This window comes from Entelurus aequoreus, linkage group LG08, assembly GCF_033978785.1.
Source record: "Entelurus aequoreus isolate RoL-2023_Sb linkage group LG08, RoL_Eaeq_v1.1, whole genome shotgun sequence".
In the NCBI taxonomy this organism is placed as follows: Eukaryota; Metazoa; Chordata; class Actinopteri; order Syngnathiformes; family Syngnathidae; genus Entelurus; species Entelurus aequoreus.
The window spans coordinates 81,654,260-81,668,456 of record NC_084738.1 but is presented as its reverse complement, the minus strand read 5'-3'; the positions used below and the strand labels follow the sequence as shown (position 1 = coordinate 81,668,456).

Below are 14,197 nucleotides of genomic sequence, written 5' to 3'. Positions count from 1 at the left end.
AAGCGGTAGCAAATGGATGGATAGGCGTGTAGGACACTTTTCGCCACTTGACTCCCATAAAAGACATATTTATCTGGTATATTACTCATCCATACCTAATAAATATGAGCCTATTGCACCCACAACTTAGTAGACATATAGGCTTCGCTACACATCTTTAAAAAAATAAAAATAAAAAAAGGTTTAAAACTAACCGTAAAACTTGTATTAAATATTTTTTCTTCACACCGTGTTGGCCCTGCGATGAGGTGGCGACCTGTCCAGGGTGTAGCCTGGACAGGTCGCCCGAATGCAGCTGAGATAGGCTCCAGCGCTCCCCCTCCCGCGACCCCAAAAGGGACAAGCGGTAGAAAATGGATGGATAGGCGTGTAAGTCACTTTTCGCCACTTGACTCCCATAAAAGACATATTTATCTGGTATATTACTCATCAATACCTAATAAATATGAGCCTATTGCACCCACAACGTAGTAAACATATAGGCTTCGCTACACATCTTTAAAAAAATAAAATAAAAAAAGGTTTAAAACTATCTGTAAAACTTGTTTTAAATATTTTTTCTTCACACTGTGTTGGCCCTGCGATGAGGTGGCGACTTGTCCGGGGTGTAGCCCGCCTTCCGCCCGAATGCAGCTGAGATAGGCTCCAGCGCATTTCTGGGTGTTGTTGATAAATGGCTTTCGCTTGGCATAGTAGAGTTTTAACTTGCACTTACAGATGTAGCGACCAACTGTCGTTACTGACAGCGGTTTTCTGAAGTGTTCCTGAGCCCATGTGGTAATATCCTTTACACACTGATGTCGCTTTTTGATGCAGTACCGCCTGAGGGATCCAAGGTCTGTAATATCATGGCTTACGTGCAGTGATTCCTCCAAATTCTCTGAACCTTTTGATGATATTACGGAGCGTAGATGGTGAAATCCCTAAATTCCTTGCAATAGCTGGTTGAGAAATGTTGTTCTTAAACAATTTGCTCAGGCATTTGTTGACAAAATGGTGACCCTCGCCCCGTCCTTGTTTGTGAATGACTGGGCATTTCATGGAAGCTGCTTTTATACCCAATCATGGCACCCACCTGCTCCCAATTAGCCTGTTCACCTGTGGGATGTTCCAAATAAGCGTTTGATGAGCATTCCTCAGCTTCCTCAGTCTTTTTTGCCACTTGTGCCAGCTTTTTTGAAACATGTTGCAGCCATCAAATTCCGAATGAGCTAATATTTGCAACAAATAACAAAGTTTACCAGTTGGAACGTTAAATATCTTGTCTTTGCAGTCTATCCAATTGAATATAAGTTGAAAAGAATTAGCAAATCATTGTATTCTGTTTTTATTTAGCTTTTACACAACGTGATGTATGGAAAAAACCGCAGCCTATGTACAAATGGAAGAACTGTAGGGCGTGTGGTGTAATAAAACAAGGTACAGACAGATAAGTTCCAAAGTGTTTACCAGTCGACCACACAGCACCTCGGTTCACTCGGTCAAGAGGCTAATAAAAGTTACTCTTTATTCCAAATCTTTCTCTATTTTTCACAAAGTTGCATATTTCCTACCATGTTGGAGCTGATCTTATGTAAGGTATTGGAACATGAACCTTGACCGTAGGTTCTTCTTCATCAATTAGTAGCAAAAAGGTGGTCAGCTGACCTCCTGTAAGCAATTCCGGTTGGCCGCAAACTCATTTTCATTGAGGGCCACATCGCAGTAATGGCTGCTTTCAGAGGGCCCTTTTTTTATATAATTAATGTACATTTTGCATGCGGGTAACAACCTGTGATTAATCACGATTAATCGAAATGCATATGCTTTTAATTATTAGATTTTTTTAATGTATAACTTGCTTTAAAATCATAAATAAAGGTGACACGCAGATATTTAACTGTTTGTTTTTATCTCACAAAAATAGTTGTGATATACAGTATATAATCATATAATATGGCATGATCAGATAATATGAAAGCTTAAAATATGATTTTTTTTCTGTCAAAATTGAAAGAGCATTTAGTAAAAAAATAAATAAAGGTATTTTATGCAAACTCGTTTTTTCCAGTTCTCGCGGGCCACATAAAATGATGTGGAGGGCCTTGAGTTTGACACCTGTGGCTTTTTTTCTCATACTATACAGTAGGGAAGGGATTCATATGGCCTCGTTCCTGGGTGGATATCACATGAGAGGAAGAGGGGCGGGGTTGATCATTTTTGCAATGCAGTCTGCTGAAAATGATGGAAAGCCTTTTTCCCATCATGCTTTGTAATGAATGTAATTTTGAATTTTGTATGGCGATCGGACGTTTATTTATAATATCCACAAAGTTCAGCCATTTTGTGTTGGTTGAATGTTTTTTATTTATTTTATTCGTTATAATGACTAGGGAAGGTTGTTTGCATTGGGTCATATAAATAAATGCTGCGCATTCTGAGCATTGTAAAAGATTATTGACCGTGAAAAACGATCGTCCACCACAAATAATGTTGGACTTGCAAAATAAGTGTGATCTCCCCTGCAGGCAAGATTCCTTATTCTAAACTCATGACTAGGGAAGGTTGTTTGCATTGGGTCATATAAATAAATGCTGCGCATTCTGAGCATTGTAAAAGATTATTGACCATGAAAAACTATTGTCCTCCCCAAGTACAACATAAATAATGTTGGACTGGCAAAATAAACACAATCTCCCCTGCAGGCAAGATTCCTTATTCTAAACTAATGACTAGGGAAGGTGGTTTGCATTGGGTCATATAAATAAATGCTGCGCATTCTGAGCATTGTAAAAGATTATTGACCGTGAAAAACTATTGTCCACATAAATAAAGTTGTACTTGCAAAATAAATGTGATCTCCCCTGCAAGCAAGATTCCTTATTCTAAACTAATGACTAGGGAAGATGGGTTGCATTGGGTCATATAAATAAATGCTGCGCATTCTGAGCATTGTAAAAGATTATTGACCACGAAAAACTATCGTCCACATAAATAATGTTGGACTTGCAAAATAAATGTGATCTCCCCTGCAGGCAAGATTCCTTATTCTAAACTCATGACTAGGGAAGGTTGTTTGCATTGGGTCATATAAATAAATGCTGCACATTCTGAGCATTGTAAAAGACTATTGACCACGAAAAACTATCGTCCACATAAATAATGTTGGACTTGCAAAATAAATGTGATCTCCCCTGCATGCAAGATTCCTTATTCTAAACTCATGACTAGGGAAGGTTGTTTGCCTTGGGTCATATAAATAAATGCTGAGCATTGTAAAAGATTATTGACCATGAAAAACTATCGTCCACATAAATAATTTTGGACTTGCAAAATAAATGCAATCTCCCCTGCAGGCTAGAGTCCTTATTCTAAACTCATGACTAGGGAAGGTGGTTTGCATTGGGTCATATACATAAATGCTGCGCATTGTAAAAGATTATTGACCATGAAAAACTATCGTCCACATAAATAATGTTGGACTTGCAACCTAAATGTGATCTCCCCTGCAGGCAAGATTCCTTATTCTAAAATCATGACTAGGGAAGGTTGTTTGCATTGGGTCATATAAATAAATGCTGAGCATCGTAAAAGATTATTGACCATGAAAAACTATTGTCCACATAAATAATTTTGGACTTGCAAAATAAACGTGATCTCCCCTGCAGGCTAGAGTCCTTATTCTAAACTCATGACTAGGGAAGGTTGTTTGCATTGGGTCATATAAGAAAATGTTGAGCATTGTAAAAGATTATTGACCATGAAAAACTATTGTCCACATAAATAATTTTGGACTTGCAAAATAAATGTGATCTCCCCTGCAGGCAAGGTATATTTATTCTAAACTCATGACCAGGGAAGGTTGTTTGCATTTGGTCATATAAATAAATGCTGCGCATTGTAAAAGATTATTGACCATGAAAAACTATTGTCCACCACAAATACAACATAAGCAATGTTAGACTTGCAAAATAAATGTGATCTCTCCTGCAGGCAAGATTCCTTATTCTAAACTCATGACTAGGGAAGGTGGTTTGCATTTGGTCATATAAATAAATGCTGTGCATTCTGAGCATTGTATAAGATTATTGACCATGAAAAACTATCGTCCACATAAATAATGTTAGACTTGCAAAATAAATGTGATCTCCCCTGCAGGCAAGATTCCTTATTCTAAACTCATGACTCGGGAAGGTTGTTTGCATTGGGTCATATAAATAAATGCTGAGCATTGTAAAAGATTATTGACCATGAAAAACTATTGTCCACCACAAATACAACATAAATTATGTTGGACTTGCAAAATAAATGTGATCTCCCCTGCAGGCAAGATTCCTTATTCTAAACTCATGACTAGGGAAGGTTGTTTGCATCGGGTCATATAAATAAATGCTGAGCATTGTAAAAGATTATTGACCATGAATAACTATCGTCCACATAAATATATTTGGACTTGCAAAATAAACGCGATCTCCCCTGCAGGCAAGATTCCTTATTCTAAACTCATGACTAGGGAAGGTTGTTTGCATTGGGCCAATTTTAAAAAGTGTGTGGAACGCAGGTGGCCCGCATGCCTTAGTTTGGACACCCTTGGTGTATTAGATACAATGAAACACAAAAAAGTGTATAAAGTCCCCTTGTTTTTCTACCCCAGCTAGATTCAGAATGCTAATACATGCAGGAATTTAGCATCGAAGCAAAAAAAAAAGTGCAAAGATTCTGCTTTCGTGGCTTCTTTGGAGCCTGCAAACAAAGACGTGGGGTAAAAAAAAAGTGGATTGTGGAGAAAAAGTGCAAAACCAGCAAAGCTGCGGTCCATTTCAAGCAAACATTTGTTGCTGAAAACAACTCCAGAGCCAACAAAAAGCGGTTTGAGCCAGTTTGAGTGAATTCTAGGATCAGTGGTCGGTAGCAAAGGTCAAAGACTTAGATAACGTGCCTCCACTGACTGGAAACGTGTCAGCACTGCAAGTGGCAGGAAAGCAAAGTCAAACCTGTGGCGTTGACGATGCGACCGGCCCGGATGGTTCCGTGCGGCGTCTGGACGTCCCACTTGCCGTCGGCGGTGGGCTGGAGGCCCGTGACGGGCGCCGGGTTGTAGATCTGGGCGCCGTACATGCGAGCCCCCGCAGCCAGGGCCATGGTCAGGGAGTAAGGGTCGATGTGGCCGTCTCCCGCAGTGTACAGGCCCGCCAAGACCTGGAAGACCACAACGTTCACCATACAATTAGTTACAGACCATAGACCAGACCATAGACCTGACCATGGACCAGACCATAGACCTGACCATGGACCAGACCATAGACCAGACCATGGACCAGAGCTGGTCAATGATCTTCTATGTGTTGGTAGACTTCACTCCCCCGAAACCTTAAGAGCCTGCACTAGTTTTAGCTGGAAGCCTAGCGTATGACTTACTAGTAGTATGTATTACTAGTAGATTGTTATGTGTTACTAGTAGTATGTATTACTAGTAGATTATGTATTACTACTAGATTGTTATGTGTTACTAGTAGTATGTATTACTAGTAGTATGTATTACTACTAGATTGTTATGTGTTACTAGTAGTATGTATTACTAGTAGTATGTATTACTAGTAGATTGTTATGTATTACTAGTAGATTATGTATTACTACTAGATTGCTATGTATTACTAGTAGTATGTATTACTAGTAGATTATGTATTACTAGTAGATTGTTATGTGTTACTAGTAGTATGTATTACTAGTAGATTATGTATTACTACTAGATTGTTATGTGTTACTAGTAGTATGTATTACTAGTAGATGATGTATTACTAGTAGATTATGTATTACTACTAGATTGTTATGTGTTACTAGTAGTATGTATTACTAGTAGATGATGTATTACTAGTAGATTATGTATTACTACTAGATTGTTATGTGTTACTAGTAGTATGTATTACTAGTAGATTGTTATGTATTACTAGTAGATTATGTATTACTACTAGATTGTTATGTGTTACTAGTAGTATGTATTACTAGTAGATTATGTATTACTACTAGATTGTTATGTGTTACTAGTAGTATGTATTACTAGTAGATGATGTATTACTAGTAGATTATGTATTACTACTAGATTGTTATGTGTTACTAGTAGTATGTATTACTAGTAGATTGTTATGTATTACTAGTAGATTATGTATTACTACTAGATTGTTATGTGTTACTAGTAGTATGTATTACTAGTAGTATGTATTACTAGTAGATTGTTATGTATTACTAGTAGATTATGTATTACTACTAGATTGCTATGTATTACTAGTAGATTATGTATTACTAGTAGATTATGTATTACGAGTAGATTGTTATGTATTACTAGTAGTATGACTTACTAGTAGATTGTTATGTATTACTAGTAGATTATGTATTACTACTAGATTGCTATGTATTACTAGTAGTATGTATTACTAGTAGATTATGTATTACTAGTAGATTGTTATGTATTACTAGTAGATTATGTATTACTACTAGATTGCTATGTATTACTAGTAGATTATGTATTACTACTAGATTGCTATGTATTACTAGTAGTATGTATTACTAGTAGATGATGTATTACTAGTAGATTGTTATGTATTACTAGTAGATTGTTATGTATTACTAGTAGATAATGTATTACTACTAGATTGCTATGTATTACTAGTAGTATGTATTACTAGTAGATTATGTATTACTACTAGATTGCTATGTATTACTAGTAGTATGTATTACTAGTAGTATGTATTACTAGTAGATTGTTGTGTATTACTAGTAGATTATGTATTACTACTAGATTGCTATGTATTACTAGTAGATTATGTATTACTAGTAGATTATGTATTACGAGTAGATTGTTATGTATTACTAGTAGTATGACTTACTAGTAGATTGTTATGTATTACTAGTAGATTATGTATTACTACTAGATTGCTATGTATTACTAGTAGTATGTATTACTAGTAGATTATGTATTACTAGTAGATTGTTATGTATTACTAGTAGATTGGTATGTATTACTAGTAGATTGTTATGTATTACTAGTAGATTATGTATTACTACTAGATTGCTATGTATTACTAGTAGTATGTATTACTAGTAGATTATGTATTACTAGTAGATTGTTATGTATTACTAGTAGATTATGTATTACTAGTAGATTGTTATGTATTACTAGTAGATTATGTATTACTAGTAGATTGTTATGTATTACTAGTAGATGATGTATTACGAGTAGATTGTTATGTATTACGAGTAGATTGTTATGTATTACTAGTAGATTGTTATGTATTACTAGTAGATGATGTATTATGAGTAGATTGTTATGTATTACTAGTAGATTGTTATGTATTAGTAGTAGATTGTTATGTATTAGTAGTAGATTGTTATGTATTACTAGTAGATTGTTATGTATTAGTAGTAGATTGTTATGTATTACTAGTAGATTGTTATGTGATACTAGTAGATTATGTATTACGAGTAGATTGTTATGTGTTATTAGTAGATTGTTATGTATTACTAGTAGATTGTTATGTGATACTAGTAGATTATGTATTACGAGTAGATTGTTATGTGTTATTAGTAGATTGTTATGTATTACTAGTAGATTTTTATGTATTACTAGTACATTGTTATGTATTACTAGTAGATTGTTATGTATTACTAGTAGAATGTTATGTATTACTAGTAGATGGTTATGTATTACTAGTAGATTGTTATGTATTACTAGGAGATTATGTATTACAAGTAGATTGTTACGTATTACTACTAGATTGTTGTGTATTACTAGTAGATTTGTATGTATTATTAGTAGATTATGTATTACTAGTAGATTATGTATTACTAGTAGATTGTTATGTACTACTACTGGATTGTTGTGTATTACTAGTAGATTTGTATGTATTATTAGTAGATGATGTATTACTAGTAGATTGTTATGTATTACTACTGGATTGTTACCTATTACTACTCCATCCCACACATACTGTGATACTACATGTACTGTGATACTACACATACTGTGATACTACACATACTGTGATACAACACGTACTGTGATACTACATGTACTGTGATACCATATGTACTGTGATAGTACATGTACTGTGATACTACATGTACTGTGATACTACACATACTGTGATATTACACATAGTGTGATACTACAGGTACTGTGATACCACATGTACTGTGATACTACACGTACTGTGATACTACATGTACTGTGATACTACATGTACTGTGATTCTACATGTACTGTGATACTACATGTACTGTGATACTACACGTACTGTGATACTACATGTACTGTGATACTACACATACTGTGATACAACACGTACTGTGATACTACATGTACTGTGATACCACATGTACTGTGATACTACACGTACTGGGATTCTACATGTACTGTGATTCTACATGTACTGTAATTCTACATGTACTGTGATACTACACGTACTGTGATACTACACGTACTGTGATACTACACATACTGTAATTCTACATGTACTGTGATACTACACGTACTGTGATACTACACATACTGTGATACTACACATACTGTGATACAACACGTACTGTGATACCACATGTACTGTGATACTACATGTACTGTGATACCACATGTACTGTGATACTACACGTACTGTGATTCTACATGTACTGTGATACTACACGTACTGTGATACTACATGTACTGTGATACTACACATACTGTGATACTACACATACTGTGATACAACACGTACTGTGATACCACATGTACTGTGATACTACATGTACTGTGATACCACATGTACTGTGATACTACATGTACTGTAATACTACATGTACTTTGATACTACATGTACTTTGATACCACATTTACTTTGATACTACATGTACAATGATACTACAGGTACTGTGATATTACACATAGTATGATACTACAGGTACTGTGATACTACAGGTACTGTGATACTACACGTACTGTGATACTACATGTACTGTGATACTACAGGTACTGTGATACTACTTGTACTGTGATACTACATGTACTGTGATACCACATGTAGATGTTAGTCCGTGGTCACCTTGTCCATGTTGAGCAGAGGGAAGAGTTGGTGGACTTCCTCAGGTCCGATCATGGACTGGGAGGTCACATGCCAGTGTGTGCGGGTCATCTGGTACCTCATCTCGTCCACCCGGGCCGACGTGGAGGCGATGCGGACGCTGCCCGGCTGGTGGAAGCCCACCGCCTGCGTGCGCCACATTTGTCCTTCAGGTTTTGCACACACCCCCTCTCACCCCCCACAGGACCTCACCTGTCCGGTCTCGGCCTCCAAGCGCTCGTAGAGTTTGATGCTGTCGTAGTGGACTTTCTTCAGGTTGATGCCCGGGTGGTAGTACGTGGTCAGGCCGGCCTAGGGCACAGATACAGTTTCAGTAACTGAAGACCCCCCCTGCTAGGATCCGTCTAATAATAGCGTCGCAGTCCTGGCCAGATCCAAACCCACCGCGTGCCAGGTGGACCCGGCGGTCAGCTCGGACTTCTCCAGCAGCACCACGTCCTTCATGCCGGCCTTGGCCAGGTGGTACGCCAGGCTGGCGCCCACGCAGCCGCCGCCGATGACCACCGTCTCGGCCGTGTCCTTCCAGCGCTTGCCCAGCACGGAGGAGGCCTCGCTGGCGATGACAACAGCAAACGCAATCACGACTCATAGCTGGAGATTGTCCACCCAAAATAGACAATCTGGGTGAAGCCAGGATGCAGGGAAGGTAGGCGACGTGCAAACAGGAGGTCCCTTTTATTTAGGTAGCAGAAAAGGAACTCAGAACACTTTAATATACGGAGGCTGGAACAAGCTGGAACTAAATGGAACTAATTAACAATGAAGAACCAAAGCCAAACAGGAAATAGTGACAAAACAAGAGCAAAGTCCAAACTGTCATGTGGGGTCGCGACACATGGACTAAGGTAGTCCATTTGTTTTCAGATCCTGTTAGCATCTTTACAATTATTTAACTTTTTGTTGTTATTTTTATTCATTTTTACATCTTTTTCTTTCCATTGTTTTGAATGTTTTTCTTTATTTTGTGTCATTTTGGTTTTATTATATGAATCAATTCAAATTTCATTATTTTTAATTGGTTATTTTTGTTGTTTGAATTTCAAGTCATTTTATTTATTTCATTTATTTATCTTTAGTCATTTTATTTGTAGGTCTTTGTTGTTGTTTTATATTGTGTTACATGCATTTCTTTACTTTGAGTCCTTTGAACTATTTTAAGTTGTAATTTTGTTGTTTGAATTTCAAGTCATTTTATTTATTTCATTTATTTATCTTTAGTCATTTTATTTTTAGGTTTTCGTTGTTGTTGTTTTATATTGTGTTACATACACTTATTTATTTTGAGTCCTTTGAACTACTTTAAAGTTTTATTTTTGTTGTTTGATTTTCAAGTCATTTTATTTATTTCATTTATTTATCTTTACTCATTTTATTTTTAGGTCTTTGTTGTTGTTTTATATTGCGTTACATGCATTTCTTTATTTTGAATCCTTTGTACTATTTTAAGTTTTATTGTTGTTGTTTGAATTTCAAGTCATTTTATTTGTTTCATTTATTTATCTTTAGTCATTTTATTTGTAAGTCTTTGTTGTTGTTTTATATTGTGTTACATGCATTTCTTTATTTTGAGTCCTTTTAATTATTTTAAGTTTTATTTTTGTTGTTTGAATTTCAAGTCATTTTATTTATTTCATTTATTCATCTTTAGTTATTTTATTTGTAGGTCTTTGTTGTTGTTTTATATTGTGTTACATGCATTTCTTTATTTTGAGTCATTTTAAGTTTTTAAAGTTTTTTTTCAGTCATTTATAGTCTTGTCAATTTTAATTGTTTGATTTTGAGTTATCTCAATTTAATTATATTCCGTTTTTTTGTTTTATTGTGAGTTATTTCAAACATTCAACCCATTTTAAGTAAATTTCAACTTTTATATATTCCAACTAAGTCATTTTTATTTGCTTTATTTTTAGTTATTCCAATCATTTTCTTCGTTTTGAGTCTTTTTTTCCCATTTTGAGTTATTTCAAATAACTCACTTTCATGGCTGTTTTTTTTTTAGTTAACGTAATAATTAATTTTGATCAAATTCCGTTTTAACTTATTTTAATTGAGGCATTTATTTTTGAGTCATTTTCAATGTTTAGTTATTTCTATTCAGTCATTTTCATTTGTTGTCTTTTATTTTGAGCCATTGTTGCCATTTTTAGTTATCTTACTTGAGTCATTTTCAAATGTTTTTATTTTGAGGTTGTTCCGTTTTTCTAATTAATACATGCTAGCTGAATTTAGCATGCTAACTTTTTTATCCAATTTTGCAGCCGTGCACCTCAGAGTCATGCAATTTTCTAATCAACACATGCTAGCTGAATTTAGCATGCTAACTTTTTTTTGCCAATTTTGCAGCCGTGCACCTCAAAGTCATGCAACTTTCTAATTAACACATGCTAGCTGAATTTAGCATGCTAACTTTTTTATCCAATGTTGCAGCCCTGCATCTGTCATGCAACTTTCTAATTAACACATGCTAACTGAATTTAGCATGCTAATTTTTTTGCCAGTTTTGCAGCCGTGCACCTCAGAGTCATACAACTTTCTAATCAACATATGCTAGCTGAATTTAGCATGCTAACTTTTTTATCCAATTTTGCAGCCGTGCACCTCAGAGTCATGCAATTTTCTAATTAACACATGCTGGCTGAATTTAGCATGCTAACTTTTTTTGCCAGTTTTGCAGTCGTGCACCTCAAAGTCATGCAATTTTCTAATTAACACATGCTAGCTGAATTTAGCATGCTAACTTTTTTTTGGCCAATTTTGCAGCCGTGCACCTCAGAGTCTTGCAACTTTCTAATCAACACATGCTAGCTGAATTTAGCATGCTAACTTTTTTTTGCCAATTTTGCAGCCGTGCACCTCAAAGTCATGCAACTTTCTAATTAACACATGCTAGCTGAATTTAGCATGCTAACTTTTTTATCCAATGTTGCAGCCCTGCATCTGTCATGCAACTTTCTAATTAACACATGCTAACTGAATTTAGCATGCTAATTTTTTTTGCCAGTTTTGCAGCCGTGCACCTCAGAGTCATACAACTTTCTAATCAACACATGCTAGCTGAATTTAGCATGCTAACTTTTTTATCCAATTTTGCAGCCGTGCACCTCAGAGTCATGCAATTTTCTAATTAACACATGCTAGCTGAATTTAGCATGCTAACTTTTTTTTGCCAGTTTTGCAGCCGTGCACCTCAAAGTCATGCAACTTTCTAATTAACACATGCTAGCTGAATTTAGCCTGCTAACTTTTTTATCCAATTTTGCAGCCCTACATCTGTCATGCAACTTTCTAATTAACACATGCTAACTGAATTTAGCATGCTAATTTTTTTTGCCAGTTTTGCAGCCGTGCACCTCAGAGTCATACAACTTTCTAATCAACCCATGCTAGCTGAATTTAGCATGCTAACTTTTTTATCCAATTTTGCAGCCGTGCACCTCACAGTCATGCAATTTTCTAATTAACACATGCTAGCTGAATTTAGCATGCTAACTTTTTTTGCCAGTTTTGCAGCCGTGCACCTCAGTCATACAACTTTCTAATCAACACATGCTAGCTGAATTTAGCATGCTAACTTTTTTTTGCCAATTTTGCAGCCGTGCACCTCAAAGTCATGCAACTTTCTAATTAACACATGCTAGCTGAATTTAGCATGCTAACTTTTTTAATCCAATGTTGCAGCCCTGCATCTGTCATGCAACTTTCTAATCAACACATGCTAACTGAATTTAGCATGCTAATTTTTTTTGCCAGTTTTGCAGCCGTGCACCTCAGAGTCATACAACTTTCTAATCAACACATGCTAGCTGAATTTAGCATGCTAACTTTTTAATCCAATTTTGCAGCCGTGCACCTCAGAGTCATGCAATTTTCTAATTAACACATGCTAGCTGAATTTAGCCTGCTAACTTTTTTATCCAATTTTGCAGCCCTACATCTGTCATGCAACTTTCTAATTAACACATGCTAACTGAATTTAGCATGCTAATTTTTTTGCCAGTTTTGCAGCCGTGCACCTCAGAGTCATACAACTTTCTAATCAACACATGCTAGCTGAATTTAGCATGCTAACTTTTTTATCCAATTTTGCAGCCGTGCACCTCAGAGTCATGCAATTTTCTAATTAACACATGCTAGCTGAATTTAGCATGCTAACTTTTTTTGCCAGTTTTGCAGCCGTGCACCTCAAAGTCATGCAACTTTCTAATTAACACATGCTAGCTGAATTTAGCCTGCTAACTTTTTTATCCAATTTTGCAGCCCTACATCTGTCATGCAACTTTCTAATTAACACATGCTAACTGAACTTAGCATGCTAATTTTTTTTGCCAGTTTTGCAGCCGTGCACCTCAGAGTCATACAACTTTCTAATCAACACATGCTAGCTGAATTTAGCATGCTAACTTTTTTTTGCCGATTTTGCAGCCGTGCACCTAAGAGTCATACAATATTTTAAATAACACATGCTAGCTGAATTTAGCATGCTAACTTTTTTTTTTTGCCAATTTTGCAGCCGTGCACCTCAGTGTCTTGCAACTTTCTAATCAACACAAGCTAGCTAAATTTAACATGCTTCTTTTTTTAGCCGATTTTGCAGCCGTGCACCTCAGTCATACAACTTTCTAATTAACACATGCTAACTGAATTTAGCATGCTAATTTTTGTATCCAATTTTGCAGCCGTGCACCTCAGAGTCATGCAACTTTCTAATCAACACATGCTAGCTGAATTTAGCATGCTAACTTGTTTTGCCAATTTTGCAGCCGTGCTCCTCAGAGTCATGCAACTTTCTAATCAACACATGCTAGCTGAATTTAGCATGCTAACTTGTTTTGCCAATTTTGCAGCCGTGCACCTCAGAGTCATGCAACTTTCTAATCAACACATGCTAGCTGAATTTAGCATGCTAACTTGTTTTGCCAATTTTGCAGCCGTGCACCTCAGAGTCATGCAACTTTCTAATCAACGCATGCTAGCTGAATTTAGCATGCTAACTTGTTTTGCCAATTTTGCAGCCGTGCTCCTCAGAGTCATGCAACTTTCTAATTGACCCATGCTAGCTGAATTTAGCATGCTAATTTTTTTATCCAGATTTGCAGCCGTGCACC

The 14,197-nt window shown here is 36.0% G+C and overlaps 1 protein-coding gene across 1 annotated transcript in view; it reads right to left on the bottom strand.

Annotated features, from left to right (window-relative positions):
- The window catches only part of dmgdh (dimethylglycine dehydrogenase), a 36,375-nt gene that overhangs the window by 21,562 nt on the left and 616 nt on the right, over positions 1 to 14,197 (bottom strand). Inside the window, 4 exon segments of the mRNA XM_062057416.1 lie at positions 4,974 to 5,178; positions 9,054 to 9,218; positions 9,285 to 9,383; positions 9,477 to 9,645. Of these exon segments, the coding sequence (XP_061913400.1) occupies positions 4,974 to 5,178; positions 9,054 to 9,218; positions 9,285 to 9,383; positions 9,477 to 9,645 (638 nt within the window).